Source organism: Borostomias antarcticus, assembly GCF_949987555.1.
Source record: "Borostomias antarcticus genome assembly, chromosome: 32".
Taxonomy (NCBI): Eukaryota; Metazoa; Chordata; class Actinopteri; order Stomiiformes; family Stomiidae; genus Borostomias; species Borostomias antarcticus.
The window spans coordinates 306,144-330,153 of record NC_140265.1 but is presented as its reverse complement, the minus strand read 5'-3'; the positions used below and the strand labels follow the sequence as shown (position 1 = coordinate 330,153).

Genomic DNA, 24,010 nt, shown 5'->3' with positions numbered 1-24,010 from the left:
AGGGAGAGAGAGGGAGGGGGAGGAGGAGTGGATGAGGGAGAGGGAGGGGGAGGAGGAGTGGATGAGGGAGAGAGAGAGGGGGAGGAGGAGTGGATGAGGGAGAGAGAGAGAGGGGGAGGAGGAGTGGATGAGGGAGAGAGAGGGAGGGGGAGGAGGAGTGGATGAGGGAGAGAGAGGGAGGGGGAGGAGGAGTGGATGAGGGAGAGAGAGAGGGGGAGGAGGAGTGGATGAGGGAGAGAGGGAGGGGGAGGAGGAGTGGATGAGGGAGAGAGAGAGGGGGAGGAGGAGTGGATGAGGGAGAGAGAGAGGGGGAGGAGGAGTGGATGAGGGAGAGAGAGGGAGAGGGTCAGAGGAGTGGATGAGGGAGAGAGAGGGAGAGGGTCAGAGGAGTGGATGAGGAAGAGAGACCTCACACAGACACCTCAGGCAGGTGTGTACCAGGTGTGTACCAGGTGTGTTCCAGGTGTTTACCAGGTGCGTACAGGTGTGTACCAGGTGTGTACCAGGTGCGTACCAGGTGTGTTCCAGGTGTGTACCAGGCGTGTACAGGTGTGTACCAGGTGTGTTCCAGGTGTGTACCAGGTGTGTACAGGTGTGTACCAGGTGTGTACCAGGTGTCTTCCAGGTGTGTACCAGGGGGGCAGCAGGTCTAACGGGCTGAGCCAGGCTTGTCTGGGGGGGTATTAACACCTGATTACCAGGCTTGTCTGGGGGGTATTAACACCTGATTACCAGGCTTGTCTGGGTCTATTAACACCTGATTACCAGGCTTGTCTGGGTCTATTAACACCTGATTACCAGGCTTGTCTGGGGGCTATTAACACCTGATTACCAGGCTTGTCTGGGGGGTATTAACACCTGATTACCAGGCTTGTCTGGGGGGTATTAACACCTGATTACCAGGCTTGTCTGGGTCTATTAACACCTGATTACCAGGCTTGTCTGGGTCTATTAACACCTGATTACCAGGCTTGTCTGGGTCTATTAACACCTGATTACCAGGCTTGTCTGGGGGGTATTAACACCTGATTACCAGGCTTGTCTGGGGGCTATTAACACCTGATTACCAGGCTTGTCTGGGGGGGGCTATTAACACCTGATTACCAGGCTTGTCTGGGGGGTATTAACACCTGATTACCAGGCTTGTCTGGGGGGTATTAACACCTGATTACCAGGCTTGTCTGGGTCTATTAACACCTGATTACCAGGCTTGTCTGGGTCTATTAACACCTGATTACCAGGCTTGTCTGGGGGGTATTAACACCTGATTACCAGGCTTGTCTGGGGGCTATTAACACCTGATTACCAGGCTTGTCTGGGGGGGGCTATTAACACCTGATTACCAGGCTTGTCTGGGGGGGTATTAACACCTGATTACCAGGCTTGTCTGGGGGGTATTAACACCTGATTACCAGGCTTGTCTGGGGGGTATTAACACCTGATTACCAGGCTTGTCTGGGGGCTATTAACACCTGATTACCAGGCTTGTCTGGGGGGTATTAACACCTGATTACCAGGCTTGTCTGGGGGGGTATTAACACCTGATTACCAGGCTTGTCTGGGGGCTATTAACACCTGATTACCAGGCTTGTCTGGGGGCTATTAACACCTGATTACCAGGCTTGTCTGGGGGGTATTAACACCTGATTACCAGGCTTGTCTGGGGGCTATTAACACCTGATTACCAGGCTTGTCTGGGGGGTATTAACACCTGATTACCAGGCTTGTCTGGGGGCTATTAACACCTGATTACCAGGCTTGTCTGGGGGGTATTAACACCTGATTACCAGGCTTGTCTGGGGGGTATTAACACCTGATTACCAGGCTTGTCTGGGGGGTATTAACACCTGATTACCAGGCTTGTCTGGGGGGGTATTAACACCTGATTACCAGGCTTGTCTGGGGGGTATTAACACCTGATTACCAGGCTTGTCTGGGGGGTATTAACACCTGATTACCAGGCTTGTCTGGGGGGTATTAACACCTGATTACCAGGCTTGTCTGGGGGGCTATTAACACCTGATTACCAGGCTTGTCTGGGGGGGTATTAACACCTGATTACCAGGCTTGTCTGGGGGGGTATTAACACCTGATTACCAGGCTTGTCTGGGGGCTATTAACACCTGATTACCAGGCTTGTCTGGGGGGTATTAACACCTGATTACCAGGCTTGTCTGGGGGGTATTAACACCTGATTACCAGGCTTGTCTGGGTCTATTAACACCTGATTACCAGGCTTGTCTGGGGGGTATTAACACCTGATTTCCAGGGACCACCTGAGTAGTAGTAACCTTATGTTCCCTGTAGGCAGCACTGATTTCTAGCTACATGCTAACGATGCTAGCTTCATGGTACGGGATAGCTCTGAACCACACATGCACAGATGGACATTTGAGTACAGTATGAGTTTACAAGGAAGAGTTATTCAGTGAATTATCTGAGTGTCATCACAATGTGAGCACAGCAGATCCTGTAGGTGAACATCTCTTATACTGCTCCTCGTACTCAGGACTGGAATATTGTAAATGTGCTGTCGTCGTGTTCGTTCTTTTGTTTTTCCCTCCTTTTCTAGCAAGTGAAGTTCACCATCACCGGTTGAAGTACGGTAAAATAGGAATTATACAACGGTTAGTTCTGGTTCTTGATTCTGATTGGCTGGAAGCCGTGTTAAAATACTTTGTAACACACACCTGGGACCACATATCATTCCATTTTCAGTATTAACGCGCCTCCCATTTGATCCAATGCATTGTAGTTGTTGTTGTTGCTTGGCAACCCTTTTGTTAGGGGAACTATTTTGCTCGGCGGAATTGAGGGAATGATGCTTCGTTTTGAATAAATGTTAATATTTTACATTGCTGTGTGTTTATTTTACACTAATAGCTGTAGTAACCGTTGTATAAAAGAAATAAACCACGAGAGGCCGTGTGTTATAGTGATTTTATAACAGCTATGGAGGTTTTACTCCGCTTCGCGTTGTGCCTAACAACGCCCCCTAGCTGTTATAAAATCACTATAACACACGGCCTCAAGTGGTTTATTGGTTAAGTTGATTTGGTTTGGCTGTGCGCTCAGCTCTGTTAGCCTTTGTAGCGTTCAGTACGCATTGGTAGCGCCCCTCTTGAGATCGTATCTCCCTGGTGGAGAGCCCCACCATTATGACAGCTGAAGGGAAAGTGCTATAAAATGCAAATGCTAGTTAGTTTGTAATTATGCTCATGAATACTGATTCTGTTTCCCCGGTGTGGGGCGGGGCCCTGGGGCCCTCTCATTACCCATGATGCTATTGTCTCCTAGGCACCAGGGGGGCCAGGAAGAGCTGTGGCACACACAAATACACACACACACACACTCTCTCAAACACACACACATACACTCACATACAGTGCTCTTTCTGTCTTGACTTGATCTGCCCTTCCCTACCCCTACCTTCTCTCTCTCTCTTCTCAGCGCCCCTCGATAGACTAACCACCAGGATAGACTAACCACCAGGATAGACTAACCACCAGGATAGACTAACCACCAGGATAGACTAACCACCAGGATAGACCACCCACCAGGATAGACTAACCACCAGGATAGACTAACCACCAGGATAGACTAACCACCAGGATAGACTAACCACCAGGATAGACTAACCACCAGGATAGACTAACCACCAGGATAGACTAGCCACCAGGAGACCCCTATCACATCTGGTCTGCCCCAGAGTAAACCAGGAGAACCCTATCACATCTGGTCTGCCCCAGAGTAAACCAGGAGATCTCTATCACATCTGGTCTGCCCCAGAGTAAACCAGGAGAACCCTATCACATCTGGTCTGCCCCAGAGTAAACCAGGAGATCTCTATCACATCTGGTCTGCCCCAGAGTAAACCAGGAGAACCCTATCACATCTGGTCTGCCCCAGAGTAAACCAGGAGACCCCTATCACATCTGGTCTGCCCCAGAGTAAACCAGGAGAACCCTATCACATCTGGTCTGCCCCAGAGTAAACCAGGAGACCCCTATCACATCTGGTCTGCCCCAGAGTAAACCAGGAGACCCCTATCACATCTGGTCTGCCCCAGAGTAAACCAGGAGACCCCTATCACATCTGGTCTGCCCCAGAGTAAACCAGGAGACCCCTATCACATCTGGTCTGCCCCAGAGTAAACCCTCGCCCAAGAAGAAAGAGGGAAAGATAAAAAGTGTCCAGGCAGGCGGAAACGCAGCCCCGGCGAGGCTTCTAATCAGCTGCGTTTCTCAACAGCTGATTGCTTTCAGGTGTTAATCAGACTAGACTATCACCAGACTGACTGAAGGAAGTTGAAAACAGTCGATAACCTTGGACTTCCCGTCACTTGAAATACTTCCAAAATAAGACCAGGTGCAATAGATGATATAGGACGGTCTGTGACACACTAGCTAGCCCCTGGGTCATAGGTCAAATAATAACACACTAGCCCCTGGGTCATAGGTCAGATAATAACACACTAGCTAGCCCCTGGGTCATAGGTCAGATAATAACACACTAGCTAGCCCCTGGGTCATAGGTCAGATAATAACACACTAGCTAGCCCCTGGGTCATAGGTCAAATGATAACACACTAGCTAGCCCCTGGGTCATAGGTCAGATAATAACACACTAGCTAGCCCCTGGGTCATAGGTCAGATAATAACACACTAGCTAGCCCCTGGGTCATAGGTCAGATAATAACACACTAGGGCTGAATCCCAATTCACCCCCTTGGCCCTACCCCTTGCCCCTAACACTTCATTTTGCACATTCATGTTTAGGGGTAGGTATTTTTGACGTTTGTATCCATCAAGATGACTGGGAAGTCAGTGCTCAAGCTACACCGTCGACAACAGCCTTATTAGACATTTAGAACTTTGCCCCTTGCTCTGATGTCCGTGTCGTGGTCCATTTTGGGTCGGCTAAAGTAATGTGGACAATCAGTTTTAGAGCAAAAGAAAAGCACAAATGTAGCCTAATATTTTCTTTGTTAATAAAGATTCAAAAACTATAACCACCGTATTCTTTTTGTTTAAATGGGAATTCAAGTCTATGATTTTGTAGCCTCTAAACACAGGGAATTCAAAGTGCTTTACATGAGACATTAAACGCATCAAGACAAAGTGCAACACATAAACACGTTCACCGCGGGCCAGCCCAGTTCACACGCCAGGCAACCTCCCGATGGCCAGTCCGCCCCTGGTTGTTACTGCGTAAAGACATCTCTCTGGCGGCCTGTGGCACATGTTTTTCAAGGACCTTTCTCTATGCCGGTACCTTCATGTCCAGAAACGTGTCAGGAGGAGCACAACGCACAGAGCACTTCAGCCATAGCTTTGCTCTTGCTTCTCAGAAACCTTGGCCCCTGAACGACCTTCAGTTTACCAGCACACTATTTCCGCCGAGTGGGCAAGATGAGTAGCCAGGATGGCATGTGGGGGCAACCTTGGGTACGGAAAACAAAGAACAGGAAGTGGGACTCTGTTGGCGGCTCACTTTACTGTATCGGAGACGTAAATCAGGACAGAACAGTTCCCGTCGTCAACTTCAGCAGCTGACAATTCATTTAACGTTGAGTGACGTCATTCTGAATCACCTTAATGGAAATGTGGGCTTAGAGGGGGCCGGTGCTCGCCCGCCCGCCCGCCCTCTCCTGCTCATCCGTCCCAGAATGCTCGGCTGCCTGCTGCACGGAGGCGCTGGACGTCTGCTCCGCGCGTGGACGCCGCACGCCGCTATGATGGATCTCCCACCTGCTAAAAACCCTGGGATTAATCTACAGTCAGATTATGATTTATCTGCGCAGAGGGCACAGACGGAGATTACGTGCAGCCTTTGTCTGAGGGAGGGAGGGGAGTTCGGATGCTGGTTCTGAATTACAAGCAAGGTGTAGAACCTCCGTGGCTCGTTCTGCTGTGTGCAGCTTACCTGGACTTGCCTGCCTCACATACCTGTCTGTCTGCACATCTACATATCTGTGAACAGGGGAGGGGGGGGGGGGTGAGGGGGAAGGGGGGGGTGAGGGGGAGGGGGGGGGGGGATGAGGTACATGAACACGCTCCCGCAGACCGCAGACCGACCGCTACCTCCGTCGTCATGTGGAGTCTCATCTACACTACACTTCCCATGCTCCTCCCTGAGTCCTCTCCTCTTGGGGTCGCGTCATGTGACGTGCAGTGATGGGCAGGAAGGGTACGTCGACGCCCCCGACAGCTTGACGTACGTTTCTAGCTAGGTCGTCCAACGACAACGTTATAATACCCAGCTCTATAACTCAGCCCCGCTCATATCATTGGTCAAGGTCCCCAAACGCTGCGGTAACAGGAGCAGCCATAGCGGGATGTGACATGCTGTGATAGGACAGATCCTGCAGTCCACAGGAGGCTACTGTCTGTCTGCATCGGGGTCTGTGTGTCACCAGCGGAACACGGGCCCCTGGCGTGTGTCTGTGTGTCACCAGCGGAACCCGGGCCCCTGGCGTGTGTCTGTGTGTCACCAGCGGAACCCGGGGCCCTGGCGTGCGTCTGTGTGTCACCAGCGGAACCCGGGCCCCTGGCGTGTGTCTGTGTGTCACCAGCGGAACCCGGGCCCCTGGCGTGTGTCTGTGTGTCACCAGCGGAACCCGGGCCCCTGGCGTGTGTCTGTGTGTCACCAGCGGAACCCGGGCCCCTGGCGTGCGTCTGTGTGTCACCAGCGGAACACGGGCCCCTGAACACGGAGGCTAGCAGCATTCCGCTAAACTCAGTTCATTCATAAAAAGCTGGTGTGGACGTCCGACAAGGAGCCAGACGCCTTGTGTGGGACAGAGCCTGGCCAAGGTCAACATCCTCATGATGTGGCACCGCACACGCACGCGCACACACACACAACTACACGCGTATATCTGCTATACACACACACACACACAACTACACGCGTATATCTGCTATACACACACACACACACACACATATCTGCTGTACACACACACACACACTCACAACTACACACGTATATCTGCTATACACACACACACACACATATCTGCTGTACACACACACACACACACACACACACACACATATATCTGCTATACACACACACACACTCACAACCACACACATATATCTGCTATACACACACACACACATATCTGCTGTACACACACACACACAACTACACACATATATCTGCTACACACACACACACACACACACACACACTCACAACCACACACGTATATCTGCTATACACACACACACACACACACACACACACACTCACAACCACACACATATATCTGCTGTACACACACACACACACACACTCACAACTACAAACGTATTACACACACACAACTACACAAGTATATCTGCTGTACACACACACCATAATAGGTTTATGACTAAGCGTGTCTGTCATAGGTACGCACACACTCTCACAGACACAACTACACACGTATGCTGTACACACACGCATACATACAACTACGTACGTATGGTTTGCACACACACACACACACACACACACACACACACACACACACACAGCAATAGAATAGGCCTATACTGTAAATGTACATACAGTCATAGTGCATTTACGTAAGCATTTGTGAACACACACCTTCAAATGTACTATCATATCAAATGAAAGAGTAACGGGCTTCTAGTATAAAAGGTCAATGTTGAGTGCGAGGTCATCGTCTCTAATCCCCCCCCCACCCCCCCCCCACACCCCCCGCCCGTAGCAACAGCGGCGCAGCGGTCGTCGTTAACGATGGTGATCTCTGCTATCCTAACGGTCCCCTCTCTGTCACTCGCGCCGCGCCGACTGTCCCCCATCGCCGCGGGGACAGAGCGGACGAAAGGACTCGCCAGGCCGACAAGGACGGCTACAGAGCTCGCCGTCACACACCTGCCTCTACAGCGCTAGCTGTCACACACCTGCCTCTCTCCCTCCCTCTCTCCCTCTCTCCCTCCCTCTCTCCCTCCCTCTCTCTCTCCCTCCCTCCCTCCCTCTCTCCCTCCCTCTCTCCCTCTCTCCCTCCCTCTCTCCCTCCCTCTCTCCCTCTCTCCCTCCCTCTCTCCCTCCCTCTCTCTCCCTCTCTCTCTCCCTCCCTCCCTCTCTCCCCTCTCTCTCCCTCCCTCTCTCTCTCCCTCCTTCTCTCCCTCCCTCTCTCTCTCTCTCCCTCCCTCCCTCCCTCTCTCCCTCCCTCCCTCCCTCTCTCCCTCTCTCCCTCCCTCTCTCCCTCCCTCCCTCCCTCTCTCCCTCCCTCCCTCCCTCCCTCCCTCCCTCCCTCTCTCCCTCCCTCCCTCCCTCCCTCCCTCCCTCCCTCTCTCCGCCTGGCCCGCTCCACGCCCTCGCCAAGGGTAGAGGAGGAGGCTAGAGACCCTGTGAATACTGTCGGGGGTGGTGTGGGGGGGGGGGGGCGAGCGTCCAATATCAAAGTGCCACACGTCACATGTGTGCTGCCTCTGGTTGTCTGATGATCAGCCCAGCAGGATCAAAGCCACATCTGCAGGGCTGCAGGTGTCCGCCTCTCCCTGGGGTGACCTGGGCGTGGCTCACGGGCGTGGCTCACAGTCATGGTGCACAGCATGAGGGGTTTTTGTTTTTGTTTGTTTTTGTTGTGTTTTTTTGCGTTTTATCTGTATTTCCTCTGTCCACCTAGTCTTGAAGGTCCATCCACCAAATCCCATCAAATGTCCCTCACAGGACTGGAGGAAGTGTGTATAGAGGGTATTGTTCAGCGCTCTACCCTGGTAGATCTGTAGACCATCTGCCTGTCCTCACTCACATCATCTGTGTGTCCGAGTCCTGGCATCTCTACGCCACATCTAGGCAGGATGTTAGGTAACGGGTTTTTGTTGTTGTTGTTTTTTTACACTTGCGATTCATGGTGGGATTATTATAGTAGTATAATAGTCTTTCATTCATTCTCTTGCTGTCTTTTGAGAATAGGTAGCTTAGCTGTACGGTTGTGCAAACATTTTCACACACACACACAAACACACACACACACACACACACACACACCTAGGAAACACTGTTGTTCTGGGCAATCATCCCATTCTCAGAACCTCTCTCCAGAGTGTGATTACAGTGGTACTGTATACTGTAGTTATAGTATTAAAGCAGGTCCACATCCCTCCAGGGGGGAGCATGACATCATGGTTTCCAGAGAGCTGGTGTTGCCGTGGTGTCGGCAGACCTGCCAGGTGTGTCTCAACCTGTAATCACGCCAGAACAGCGGCTGGCTCTGGGCGTCGGGGAAGAAATAAACACTAGGCCCAAAACTGTCGGCTTTCAAAATGTCACCATGTCACATGGGAGAGGTGAAGAAGGTGGGTAAGACTGGATCCCCTAATCCGTACTCCCATACAGCCATCATGGCAAAGCAGGTCCTATATAACTATGACATTGTCACCACAGGTGTAACTAGTTATGGTGATTCATGTCCACTCTCTCAAACGAGCCATGGTGACATCTGAGAAGCCCACGACATGGTGAGGCTCATCTTTACATCTTTATCCTCACCAAGCTGTACTGGCTTGATTAGACTTTCTGTGCGTCTGTCTCTTAGTCTGTCTGTCTATCTGTCTCTTTGTCTGTCTGTCTCTCTCTCTGTGTCTGTCTGTTCGTCTCTGTGTCTGTCTGTCTGTCTCTGTGTCTGTCTATCTGCCTGTCTGTCTCTGTGTCTGTCTGTCTGTCTATCTGCCTGTCTGTCTCTGTGTCTGTCTGTCTGTCGATCTGCCTGTCTGTCTCTGTGTCTGTCTGTCTGTCTGTCTATCTGTCTGTCTGTCTGTCTGTCTGTCTGTCTGCCTGTCTGTCTCTTTGTTCAGCCTGTCTGTCTGTCTGTCTTTGTTCAGCCTGTCTGTCTGTCTGTCTTTGTTCAGCCTGTCTGTCTGCCCTACTTGGAAGGCTTGTGTCTTATGACACAGTATGAGTCATCAGTCATGATGCATATGGCTCTCAACAGTTCTATAGTAACAGTGTAATAAAAACAAAATGCAAGACAGGTTGTGAAGATTAACGTTATCAATAATATCCCAGCAGTCACATGTCTGTTTGGACTGTGGGCCTCAGCAAACTTAATAAAGGTGGATGGTCCAATCCACACTGTGCACTGTACACACACACACACACACACACACACACACACACACCTGACACTCTGTTTCCACACATCTGATTCTGTCTGTATACAAGCTCAAACATATGCTTTACAAAATGAGCTTAATTCACACACAATCACACACACACATATAAATGCAAATAGAAACACATGCATACATACACTCTTGCCATATGGACTAGAATCTGGTACTATATCGGACAGAGCTTCTGTTGAATTGTTTTAATGAGCACTTCCTGTGTCTCACTTCCTGGTATAGATCAGCCCTTCTGTTCTTCTCATTTTCCTGTCCATGTTGTATATGAAGCCTTAACCAAGTTAGGACCTAAAAACCTGCTGGTCCAGACAACCTGGAACCCTTCTTCTTAAAGGAAGCTGCGCATTTTATTGCACCACCCCTTAAATATATGTTTGACCTTTTGTTAGGCCCTAACCCTAACACTAACCCTAACCCTAACCCTAATATGATTCCAGACATGTGGAAGTCTATGTCCTAGTCCTATGTGCACCCCCCTGTTAAAAGGGGATGATGCCTATTCTTTAAATAATTACAGGCCCATCTAGAAGTTCAGTTCTGGTAAAGATTATGTAAAAATATTCTATCTATGCACCAGTCTGGCTTCAGAAAGCAACATAGCACCATTACAGCAACTATGAAAGTGGTGAAGGATATTTTGGGCATTATGGATAAAAAGCAGAGTTGTGCTGCTCTGTTTCTGGATCTGTCCAAGGCTTTTGAGACAGTTGATCATCTTATTCTGAAGAAGAGGCTGAATATTATTGGTGTATCTGAGCAGGCAGTGGGGTGGTTTGTGAATCTGAGCAGGCAGTGGGGTGGTTTGTGTATCTGAGCAGGCAGTGGGGTGGTTTGTGTATCTGAGCAGGCAGTGGGGTGGTTTGTGAATCTGAGCAGGCAGTGGGGTGGTTTTGTATCTGAGCAGGCAGTGGGGTGGTTTGTGAATCTGAGCAGGCAGTGGGGTGGTTTGTGAATCTATGCAGGCAGTGGGGTGGTTTGTGTATCTGAGCAGGCAGTGGGGTGGTTTGTGTATCTGAGCAGGCAGTGGGGTGGTTTGTGTATCTGAGCAGGCAGTGGGGTGGTTTGTGAATCTGAGCAGGCAGTGGGGTGGTTTGTGTATCTGAGCAGGCAGTGGGGTGGTTTGTGAATCTGAGCAGGCAGTGGGGTGGTTTGTGTATCTGAGCAGGCAGTGGGGTGGTTTGTGTATCTGAGCAGGCAGTGGGGTGGTTTGTGTATCTGAGCAGGCAGTGGGGTGGTTTGTGAATTACGTAACAGAAAGGTCTCAATGTGTCTAATTTGATGGGCTCACTTCTAAGTGGCTCAGCATTTATAATGGTGTCCCCCAGGGCTGCGCCTTAGGTCCGCTGTTATTCTCTATCTAAATTAATAGTAGGCCTATAGGTCATAATGTGGATGATACTGTGGTATATTGTGCTGGTCCCTCCTTTACGGAGGCTCTTGCCAACTTGCAGGCTGTTTTTAATATTGTCCAGACTCAGCTATTACAGCTAAAGTTGCTTTTAAATGCTGATAAAACTAAGGTAAGGTTTTTCTAATGCTAAGAAGAAAAACCTGAGAACTCACATCTTATTGCACAGGGAAGGAAATTAGAAGTTGTGTCCTGTTATAAATATCTCAGTGTCTGGCTTGATGTCTTTCTTTTAAACCTCAGGTTAATTATCTCCTAAAAAACCTTGCGGTTTTATTTCAGAAACAAGTCTTGTTTCTCCTTTGAGGGCAGAAGAAGACTGGTCTCTGCTTACTGGTGCTTCATTCTGGTGATCTGAATCTGCCCCTGGTCTGCACATGTTAGATTCAGCATTGTAGAGAGAGTGGAGCCCGCACACCGATATCATTATATATACCGATATCACATTCAGCATATCACAGTGAGATAACTCATCACTGTACACTGTCCTCCAGGGCTGGCTGTCCATCGCTGACCTTACAGAGGCTCAGTCATTGAGACCTGTTCATTTATGAAGCCATTCTTGGTCAACCCCCGGCCTACATCTGCTCTCTGATTGCATGGAGACCAGTCTGAGATGTTGTGGTCCTGTCTGTCCCGTCTGTCCTGAGTGCCACTGTAGGACTGAACTGGCGAAGGCTTTTATGTGATCTGCTCCTCTTATAGCCTTCAAAAGGATCTGAAGCTAATGGAACTGGTTTCTCCGCCTGCTTTTAAAGCACTCAGAAGCTCATTGTTAAATGCTTCCTTTGGCTCATGTCAATGACCTTAGGTATTTAAATTTGTACTCTGTAATCTCTGCTTAATCGTTGTCTGTAACTTTTAATGCTGCTATTCTGGCTAGGTCTCCCTGAGACTGATTGATCTCATCTCAATTGGACCACTTCGTAAAATAAAGGAGGTTGAACTCAAAGCTGTATCTATCCACAGGCATTACACAGACATGTGCTGCACAACGCATGATGGCTGTCCTGTGGTGCTGTTCCGGATTTGGTTTCCAGGAGCCTATATTTGTATATTTGGGCATAGGTCTACGAGCTTCTTCATAGGCCTACTAAAATGGTAGATGGACTGCACTTATATAGCGCTTTTCCACCTTAGCGGCACTCAAAGCGCTTTACAATGGTCTCTCATTCACCCATTCACACACACATTCACACACCAATGGCGGTAGCTGCCATGCAAGGTGCTAACCTGCTCATTGGGAGCAATTTGGGGTGAGATGTCTTGCTCAAGGACACTTCGACATGTGGGCAGTCGGAGCTGGGATTCGAACCACTGACCCTTCGATCATTGAACGACCCGCTCTACCAACTGAGCTACAGCCGCCCCGTACTAGCTTCTTCATAGGCCCACTACCTTCTTCAGAGGCCTACTAGCTTCTTCCTTCTTCAGAGGCCTACTAGCTTCTCCATAGACCTACAAGCTTCCTCATAGGCCTACTAGCTTCTTCATAAGCCTACTAGCTTCTTCATAGACCTACTAGCTTCCTCATAGGCCTACTAGCTTCTTCAGAGGCCTACTAGCTTCTTCAGAGGCCTACTAGCTTCTTCAGAGGCCTACTAGCTTCTTCAGAGGCCTACTAGCATCTTTAGAGGCCTACTAGCTTATTCATAAGCCTACTAGCATCTTCAGAGGCCTACTAGCTTCTTCATAAGCCTACTAGCTTCTTCATAAGCCTACTAGCTTCTTCATAAGCCTACTAGCATCTTCATAGACCTACTAGCTTCTTCATAAGCCTACTAGCATCTTCAGAGGCCTACTAGCTTCTTCATAGACCTACTAGCTTCTTCATAAGCCTACTAGCTTCTTCATAAGCCTACTAGCTTCTTCATAAGCCTACTAGCTTCTTCATAAGCCTACTAGCATCTTCAGAGGCCTACTAGCTTCTTCATAAGCCTACTAGCTTCTTCATAAGCCTACTAGCTTCTTCATAAGCCTACTAGCTTCTTCATAAGCCTACTAGCATCTTCATAGACCTACTAGCATCTTCATAGGCCTACTAGCTTCTTCAGAGACCTACTAGCTTCTTCAGAGACCTACTAGCTTCTTCATAAGCCTACTAGCATCTTCATAGACCTACTAGCTTCTTCAGAGGCCTACTAGCTTCTTCATAAGCCTACTAGCATCTTCATAGACCTACTAGCTTCTTCAGAGGCCTACTAGCTTCTTCATAGACCTACTAGCATCTTCATAGACCTACTAGCTTCTTCATAGACCTACTAGCTTCTTCATAGACCTACTAGCTTCTTCATAGACCTACTAGCTTCCTCATAGGCCTACTAGCTTCTTCAGAGGCCTACTAGCTTCTTCAGAGGCCTACTAGCTTCTTCAGAGGCCTACTAGCTTATTCATAAGCCTACTAGCATCTTCAGAGGCCTACTAGCTTCTTCATAAGCCTACTAGCTTCTTCATAAGCCTACTAGCTTCTTCATAAGCCTACTAGCATCTTCATAGACCTACTAGCTTCTTCATAAGCCTACTAGCATCTTCAGAGGCCTACTAGCTTCTTCATAGACCTACTAGCTTCTTCATAAGCCTACTAGCTTCTTCATAAGCCTACTAGCTTCTTCATAAGCCTACTAGCTTCTTCATAAGCCTACTAGCTTCTTCATAAGCCTACTAGCATCTTCAGAGGCCTACTAGCTTCTTCATAAGCCTACTAGCTTCTTCATAAGCCTACTAGCTTCTTCATAAGCCTACTAGCTTCTTCATAAGCCTACTAGCATCTTCATAGACCTACTAGCATCTTCATAGGCCTACTAGCTTCTTCAGAGACCTACTAGCTTCTTCATAAGCCTACTAGCATCTTCATAGACCTACTAGCTTCTTCAGAGGCCTACTAGCTTCTTCATAAGCCTACTAGCATCTTCATAGACCTACTAGCTTCTTCATAGACCTACTAGCTTCTTCATAGACCTACTAGCTTCTTCATAGACCTACTAGCTTCTTCATAAGCCTACTAGCTTCTTCATAGACCTACTAGCTTCTTCATAGACCTACTAGCTTCTTCAGAGGCCTACTAGCTTCCTCATAGGCCTACTAGCTTCTTCATAGACCTACTAGCTTCTTCATAGACCTACTAGCTTCTCCATAGACCTACTAGCTTCTCCATAGACCTACTAGCTTCTTCATAAGCCTACTAGCTTCTTCATAGACCTACTAGCTTCTTCAGAGGCCTACTAGCTTCTTCATAGACCTACTAGCTTCGTCATGGGCCTACTAGCTTCTTCATAGACCTACTAGCTTCTTCATAAACCTACTAGCTTCTTCATAGACCTACTAGCTTCTTCTTCTTCTAAAAAGCTCCCTTGATTCTTACCTAGACCATTTTCTCTCCTCGTTCAGTAGATGTCAGTCAGTCCTATATGTATGCTAGTGGGTCTGTGAAGAAGCTAGTAGTCCTATATGTATGCTAGTGAGTCTATGAAGAAGCTAGTAGTCCTGTATGTATGCTAGTGGGTCTATGAAGAAGCTAGTAGTCCTATATGTATGCTAGTGGGTCTATGAAGAAGCTAGTAGTCCTGTATGTGTGCTAGTGGGTCTATGAAGAAGCTAGTAGTCCTGTATGTATGCTAGTGGGTCTGTGAAGAAGCTAGTAGTCCTATATGTATGCTAGTGGGTCTATAAAGAAGCTAGTAGTCCTATACGTATGCTAGTGGGTCTATGAAGAAGCTAGTAGCCCTGTATGTATGCTAGTGGGTCTGTGAAGAAGCTAGTAGTCCTATATGTATGCTAGTGGGTCTGTGAAGAAGCTAGTAGTCCTATATGTATGCTAGTGAGTCTATGAAGAAGCTAGTAGTCCTAATGAAGATCGTAGATTAGATAGTCGTATCATGTTGTATAGATCAGAGATAGAGTATGGCTAGGTCAGATATGTTTTCCAACTGTGACAGTTTTAATCATAACATTAGATGGGGAGTCTGTAAGGTTGAGTCTGACAGCACGGCTGCTCTCCCTAGCGTTACTTCCATGACTGATGCTGAGACAGGGAGAGAGGCTGATCTCTCTGAATGACTCAGACACACGCAGATCTGAGACCAGCTCTGCAAAGCCACTGCAGCTCTGGAGTTCTGTGTCGTTCACAGTCTGAGATTGAACTCATCAATAATGTCACTCCAGGCGAGAAGCACGGTGAGATTGTAACATAATGGAAGTTCCATATGTTATACTACACCAACTCCTTTCATTTAGCTGTACAGTTAGATACGTTTAAAAATAATAATAATAATAATAAATAATAAATAAAAAGCTTGCGAGTGGACAGGATGATATGCGTGAGGCACAGGAAAAGGTCAACGGGCGGTTATTCTCCGTGCTAATAACGACACTAATCAAATCCAAACGGCTCAAAACTAGCTAGATTCTGTAGGCTGAGAGGAATCCAACGATGTCCCCCTCTCAACATGTGGTCGATCTTACAGACCGCTAGCTCGACCAGAAGACGACCAATTCCATCCCTTCATGACAACAACATGCACTGCAAGCGTTGGGAGACGACTGGTTCACTGTGCACCTGTTACTCCCTGACGCAACTCTGTCAGCGAGTTTATGAGTTATAAAAGTGCCGACCACGTCCAACAACAGGCGAGCAGCCTAATGAGCAGACAGGGCAGCTCAGGGCAGAGAACAAACCCTTCTTAAGTTGGGGAAACCAGCGCTTCACTTGGAGGAGATGCTGCGTGGAGTGGATCGACCGTGGCTGAGGCACCTGGCAGAGCGCGGTGTTGATGACTGAACAGCAGGCCCATGGCAGCCTATCTACTACTAAGGACCATGCATTTACAATGACCTTTCAGCATTTCAGCCGAGACCCCCATACCCCCAAAAAAGGCCCTTATCTCAATTCTACACACACACACACACACACACACACACACACACACAGAAGACGAAGAGCACGAGGCCATGCGTCTCGAGCCTCCAGCGGGGGAGCCTCCTTCAATCTGTCACCCATTACCATGACGACCGGTGATGGGGAGCCGAGCTGCACGCCGGGTCTATTCAGTCAGAGATCAAACCAGACAAAGATACCCGTTCAGCCTACCTTGCATTGCTCCATGCAAGTTCTCACTGAATACGCGTCCGTCTCGTATTTCTGAGTCATCATTTCAAACTCCTCGTGTTTCTCGCGGGCGTGCTGGTCGTAGCGCAGGTAACCATGGACACAGAGGCTGCACCTCCTCAGGTCTCCATCACTGAGCACGTCCAGACTGCAGTTCAAACTGTCCGGACTCGTAGACCCGTAAAACAAATCCAGAAGAGAATAAGAATTACAAAAGGAAAGGTATAAATCACTCATATTTACAGACGGTGGCCCCTCTGTCTCTGAAAGGCCCTTGCACAAATGGTCGGGCTCTGCATCTTCAAAAGTAAAGCAGTTTTTAGATAAACTATCGTGGTGGCAAGTTTCAAGTCGCCACAAGGGTTTGGTAGAGTTTCCTATAAAAATATCATGTTCGTTTCCTCTATGGCTGCTGTGTGCTAGATGGAGGCTGGGTGGTTGGATGTGGGTCGGTGATGGAGAAGCGCCCAAGTATTTCAGTGCAAACTTGTCACGGGTCCTTGTGAGTTTGGCCTCGGCGCAGAACCACAAGTGATCAGAGAGCAGGATGGTTAAGAAGAGCAGGGAAGCCAAGGACAGCCGCCATCTCTGGGCCCTCTCCGAGTCGGTGAAGGGGGGTTCCAGCCAGACCCTGAAGCCGTCATCTTGCTGCCGACGCGTCCACGCACCCCAGGTCATATTTTGGGAACGCGCTTCACCGGCCGACTCCACCGTGGGGGCTTCTCTGTCACAACATGCATTGACGTGGGGGGTCTAATTTGCGTTTTTGTCCTCTTAAATGTTGGGTTGTAGAAGGTGGTCCTCCTGGCTTACCTCCGCGATTATCGGCAGCCTAATTCCCATTCAATGCCTGTGTCCGTGGAGAGATCAGTGCGTCGATGGGGCCGTGTTCTCCATGGCTCTCCAGTGAAGATGCTCGTACTCTTAAGCAACATTTCTTGCCCCCCACCGCCTCAACCCTGCGCTCCGCTCCAGTCCTATGCGTAAACCCGTTTTACGGCACACTTGCATGCATTTACGTTCTCCCCGACTCCAGCGGCTCTGGAAACACGGCTCGTCCAACCTCTCAAACGCCTTCGGTCCTGCTTCAGCACAGCGAGGATTTTCGCCTCCTTGTGTGGGCAAAATGCCTGGGATCCTGTCTCTTGCTATCTACTGTCATGTTTATTTCTGTGCTAAGATGCCGCCATGTTAGTCTGGAAACAGTGTTTGCCGGAGCTGCGTCGGTGTTGCGACCGCTCCATCCCTGACGCGTTTAGAGATCCATCCATGACGCGTTTACAGATCCATCCCTGACGCGTTTATAGATCCATCCCTGACGCGTTTATAGATCCATCCCTGACGCGTTTATAGATCCATCCCTGACGCGTTTATAGATCCATCCCTGACGCGTTTATAGATCCATCCCTGACGCGTTTAGAGATCCATCCCTGACGCGTTTAGAGATCCATCCCTGACGCGTTTAGAGATCTGCGCCCCAGCGGTGGATGGACACACTAAGTATCCCTACATCTGCCTAGTCTGCGCTTAAATTCACATGCTGGGGGTTTTCCTTACCCAACAGGTGGTTCATATCCAGATTAATACCCTCGTTACAAATTATAGATGTATTGATTGTTGGATAATTGTTGAAATTACATTTTCAGTAGCCTGTAGGCTACAGTAGATCCACAGTGACAGTCAAGAATTGTGTGTGTGACCTGAATCCTCTTTAAGAAATGAGAACCCCCCCCCCTCTCTCTCTCTCTCTCTCTCTCTCTCTCTCCGCACACTCACACACACACACACACACACACACACACACACACACACACACACACACACACACACACACAAACAAGTCAACTCCTCATCTATCATAAGGATAGACACTGCTGTGTCTGCATGTCACAATTCTCTCCGGCCTCTATCTTTATCTGTCTCTCTCACGCATAAATCCACTCCAGCCTATTATGTTAACAACCCTGTCACCTACACATGATGACATACAACACATGCACATGCATGTCCAAGCTCTCTTGGCAGTGACAGAGATGACAGACAACAGGGATTTGCATAAACATTTACACAGAACTGCTTATGCAAACATGCTTTTACCAGGAAAAGCTGACTGTACTGAGAAATGGATGCTGGAAACAAACACTCAAATAAAATAAAATAAAAAGTATGTTGAGCTCCTAATGTGTATCATTTTACTGAGTTTTGACAGCTAACAAAAAAACTATAACAGGAAATTTCCCAAGCGCTGAACAGCTGATCCCCAGCCAGCTGTGTGAGATATGTAGCGGTTGAGGGCCAGGAAGAGCAGATCCTGAATCAGGGCTTTCGTTGCCTCTCCCTCAAGCGTAGGATATGATGCTCATTTGCAAATCGTCTGTTTGGCTAATTTGTGTTGAAGGCACGCTGCGTATTTAAAGCCATTTATTTGTGTCCGACCCGCTCAGTGGAACATCTCCCCGCTGCGTCGACAAGCCCAGTCATGTATCTTATTAGGCCTCTTGGCAGCTCAGTGATTTGAGCCCTGAATGACTAGTGTGACACATGACTGTAGTTTTAAACCAATAATTACCCCCCCCCCCCCCCACCCCCCTTGCTCAAGGCTCAGTCTGTCATCACTCAGAAGGCAATCTTCTTGAAGAGGATGTCCCATTCTGGTGTAAACACACAGCCCGTCAGGCACGCTGAGCAGGCATGTCCATCAGCACCTGTGCATATTAAAGCATCCGTCTGAGAGAGTACAACCCAGGGAATGTGTCCTTCACAGCCCAAAGGGGCTCGTTAGGAAGGTTATAGCACACATCCTCATTCCCATGACACCTCTGTAACCGTTTAGGAACAGGGAATGTGAGGGACGTCTTCTGAGAGGACCCAGAGGGCCCGCACTTCAGAGGGCCCCGCACTTCGTCTTCCTGACAGACAAGTCCTCACTTTCTCAGTCAGCCAACAGCTCAGTCATTTAAATACGCAGGGGCCCACTCTAGTCTCACTTAAGATAACGTGTGTGTGTGTGTGTGTGTGTGTGTGTTGAAAGGATCCAGGTAGCAGCTTACTGTATATCAAGCATCTTTGATGCCCCATATGTCAATGATCAATCTGAGCTACCATATCAGACTTTATTAATTAATCTAAATATTTGTAGTTATTCTCCACATCTATTCACAATGTGTAAACACAGGCTACAGTGCAAAAGTATCATGTGAACACAAGGCTTTGTTCTCCGATAGCAAATTTACATCTTTATTTTATTTTCTTCTCTTTCTTTTCTTTCTTTTTTTTAATCTACAGGCATTTCAAACATTTAGTCAACCTATTAACATTTTGTGTGTACAGCACCTCAATATACCATTATAACAATTTAAATCATTCAATCTGTTCAAATAAATGAATGAATGGATGAATTAATGAATCCCTCTTAAGCATTGCTACTCTGTGATAATGCAACCATCTTAAAAATCCAGTTTCCTATTTACAGTCTAAAATCATAAAGTACAATACTCTTACACAAGCTTGATCAATGTTTTTTTTCCCTGATTATAAGTCACTATCACACCAAGTAGTCATTGTCATTCTGCAGATGTCCTGCTTTGATTGAGTCGGTCACCCAGGATTCTCTCACAATCTTGAACTTCTTAGTGAAGAGTCTTCTGTGGGTCCTCAAATCCAGCACTTTCTTTTCCTCCGCCACGATCACATGGGACACCCCCTCCTCAAGCCTCTGGACCACAATCCCCCCGTGGAAGCGCAGCTCCAGAGCCCGCGTGTCCAGACATGTGGCGGGCATGGCGGTCTCGGGGTCGCCTACGTCTGCGCACCTGTCCAGGTAAACCCTAAAGGGTCTGAACATGCTGGTGGGCATGTCCTCCCAGCCGTACCTCTGCTCCACCAGAGCCGTGCAGGCGGCCGCTGCCGGATCCGCGGAGATGATCCTCCCGAACACCTCCCTCAGCTGCTGCTCGTCCGTGTCCACAAAGTAGCTGTCTCCGTAGCGATCGTACTCCCTGGCGAAGTGCTCCTTGGTTGAGGGCGACATGTGGATCATGTGGCAGGGTTGCCACGGCACCACCCGCTTCCTGTCCAGGCACTCCAGCAGCCAGGAGGCCCACACCACGTCGTGCTGGTTGGACGAGATCAGGTTCCGCACGCGCATGTTCTCCACGGCGGCGATCACGCAGTACGTGTCCGGGCCGGGGTTCTGCACCACCAGGCCGCCGCAGCGGGCCACGCCTTTCTCCAGCTCCGCCTTGGGGTGCTCGGCGCTGCCGCTCATCACGCAGAACTCCACGTCCTCGAACATGTCCGTCTCCTTGGCCACGGCCGACAGGTCCTGGGCCTTGAAGTGGTCGATGATGCCGACGACCTTCTTCGTCGTCGTCGTCTTGGCCGCCGCCACCTTGCGCTTCTTCTCGTCCGGCTCGTCGTAGTTGATGCGGAGGTGGCGGGAGGCCAGTTTGCCGGACGCCCTGCCGCGGAACTGGTTGAGCTCCACCAGGGTCATGCACTGGTGCCAGGCCTTGTCCTCCCTGATCCTCTCTATCCGGGGGAAGCGGAGCGTGCAGTCGGTCTTGTACATGTCGCTCCCGACTATCTCCGCCGCCTTGACCTGGATGATGACCGAGTTGCGGGGTTCGATGTAGACCTCGGGTTTCTCGGTGCCGCACAGGATGGACGCCGGAGGGTCATTCTTGCGAAAGACCTTCCAGTGTTTGGCCAGCTTCAGGCCCAGATCGTACAGCTCCTTCATGGTGTAGCCAGAGCCGATGCGACAGAGCGTGTGGAAGACGGAGGGTTTCTCCCCGGGACCCGGGGTCTCGGCCACCGCGCACAGGAAGTGAGACATCATCCCGCCACGCCTTCCTTTCCCCCAGTAGCCACCGACTATCAGCAGGTCAAGCTCGTCCATCAAGCCGTCCATGTACTCTGGCTTCACCTTGAGCCAGCCCTCCCCTCGCTTGTCCGGTTTGTAGATGGACGAGGGATCCTTCACCATTATCCCCTCCTCCCTGTTGTCGATGGCGTCGTTAAGGGCGTTCACCACGTCCTGCATGGATTTGGCTTCGGTTTTCTGCACCAGTTGTATTCTTCCCTTCACGGGGGTGAAGACTGTCTGGAGGGTCTCTAACCGCTTCGTCAGGGTCTCCTTGCCAAACTTCTGGTCGTTCACCAGCAGGACGTCGAAGACGCAGAAGCACGTCTGCAAGTCAGAGTCGTCCACCAGCTTCTTGATGTCAAACTTGCTCCCTTTCTGCATGAAGGTCTCCGTGGTGGAATTGTAGGCCATCATCTCTCCGTCCAAGATGCAGTTGACTACATGGGATTTGAAGACATTGTGAATGTGAGGCGTGAGGGAGCCCTCTAGTGGAGAAGCCCCAAACTGCTGCGTGTACTCAAAGGCATTCCTGGTGAAATACTTGTAGACATCCCCGTCCTTGTGCAGCTGGATGCGCTCTCCGTCCAGCTTGGTCTGGAGGAAGAAGGGACGGTTCCCCATCTGCTTCTCCACATTGAGGATGTTAGCCACGGCCGCCAGCATGGGCTTGAAGGCCGAGAAGAGGCTGATGGAGACGTCGCTGAGGGACACGGAGGGGTCGTGGAGCTGCCGGCAAACCTTGTCCAGGTCCGTGGTGACGTTGTAGAGATCGGCGGCATCCGCGTGGAACACCTGGAGCACCGTCTCCTTGCTGACGCCCAGCTTCATGTCCTTCAGGATCATCCGGATCAGCCACTTCTGCTCCAAGGCCGAGCTCTGGGTGATGAGGTGCAGGAGGCTCTTCCTCACCTGGTCCTTGTTCTTCCCCGCGTTGTTGGCAGCCACCGAGTCCAGGAAGTCGTTGACCTCTCTGATGGAGAGACTGCCCTGGCTCGTGCAGCGTTTCTTCAGGACGAAATAGGCCATTCCAGCAAAGTCTCCAGCCTCCCCCTGCGAGGTGGTGGGCGCGCGGTAGTTCAGAAGTTTGTTCGCCTCCGATCCGTTCTTCGGGAGGCCCAAGACGTCGATGTAGAGCTTAGCTAACATGCTCTCTTTAATGCCGTAGGCCATTCTTTCTCTCTCAAAAGGGGGGACGATGAGACGCATGGCGGGATAGAAGGAGTCTGTGGTCTGAGGGTTGTCTTTGTGAAGGGCGGCGTGGAACTTCCTCCATGAGTCAATGAAGTCCTTGAGAAACCTGGCTTTGTCTGGTCGAAGTTTGGCCCTCTGGATCTTTTCAAGCGTGGTGCACAAGTGGACAAAGGGAACTTGGGCAGCAACAGAGGTTTGAGGTGGAGCGTCACTTTTTAAGGTCACTTCCATGGTGAAAGCTGGAACACATTTAAAAAATAATTAAAAAGCCTATAGTGCAGCACTTTGATGGAAACTGAACAGTCTGTTATGCTGCTACAGTAAGGGTGATCATGGTTTGAACTTACATGTATAATATGTAGGCCTATGTCTTATAAATTATAAAAGTAGTTTGGTATTTAGCATCATATAAACATTTTGACAGACTTTGCACTCTTGAGATATTAGTGTTCATTGCTCATGACACAGCTAAGTACAATGGAGCCATCTTCATTCTCAATGAGCACTAATATCTCAAGCTTTATATGGGTCATACAATAAAATACTGGACTCTGTCACATATATTAAATAGCCTTAATAACAGGGCGTGCTAAATTCCAAACTAACCTTTTAAGTAGCGCATTTTCAAATCAAATAGTCTATAATAAACCAAATTTAATACACAATCCCTTATTGACATACAAGCAAAGTCACAATAACAAGTTGACAGATCAGAATGTACCTGTCTGGTGTTCAGTACAGTGCTCTGGGTCACAGCCTACAGATCCCAGGTCAGCCTCAGGACAGCATGCCCAGACTCGCCCGCTTCACAAGCCTGAAACAAATTATCTTTTATAATAATAATAATATATCTATTATATTAAGATTGCGAACACCCACTCCATGACTAAGGTTAGCCTCACAGCAGAGGAAAGATAGATGATAAGTCATTACTAGCTCCTGTCAAACCCGTGATTGCAGTTCTCTCAGCATGGTAAAATCAATTAGGTCATATTTGACTGGAACAAAGAACATAATTACCTGTTAATCTGAAAGCAGTCGTTGTGTGATTGTAGGCCACATGTGTGAAAGCAACTTCCTTGTTTGTTCCGCCTGATAAAACATCCCTCCGGAAACAAGCGAAGGAACTGTGTTTGCTCTTGATGACTTTATGCCAGAAGAGGGAGCCAGAACCAAACCTAAGACTCCTTCAAACTGATGCCTCGACTTGTAAAATGAATGAGACCAAGCCCCCCTCCCACACACACACACACACACACACACATACACACACACACACACACACACACACA

At 49.1% G+C, this 24,010-nt stretch overlaps 2 protein-coding genes across 2 annotated transcripts in view; both read right to left on the bottom strand.

Moving 5' to 3' along the window:
- The window catches only part of nalf1a (NALCN channel auxiliary factor 1a), a gene marked incomplete at both ends in the record, with an annotated part of 46,606 nt that extends 29,268 nt beyond the window's left edge, over window positions 1–17,338 (bottom strand). The window contains one exon of the mRNA XM_084460517.1: window positions 16,643–17,338. Within this exon, the coding sequence (XP_084316643.1) occupies window positions 16,643–17,338 (696 nt within the window). The remainder of the gene's footprint in view (window positions 1–16,642) is intronic.
- Window positions 17,339–20,073: 2,735 nt separating this feature from the next.
- Window positions 20,074–23,536, bottom strand: lig4 (ligase IV, DNA, ATP-dependent). Its single transcript, XM_084460485.1, has 2 exons — window positions 23,440–23,536; window positions 20,074–22,957 (listed from the first exon to the last, which is right to left on the bottom strand). The coding sequence occupies exon 2, from the start codon at window positions 22,947–22,949 to the stop codon at window positions 20,205–20,207; it is 2,745 nt and encodes a 914-aa protein (XP_084316611.1). The 5' UTR covers window positions 22,950–22,957; window positions 23,440–23,536; the 3' UTR covers window positions 20,074–20,204.
- Between the last annotated feature and the right edge of the window lie 474 nt (window positions 23,537–24,010).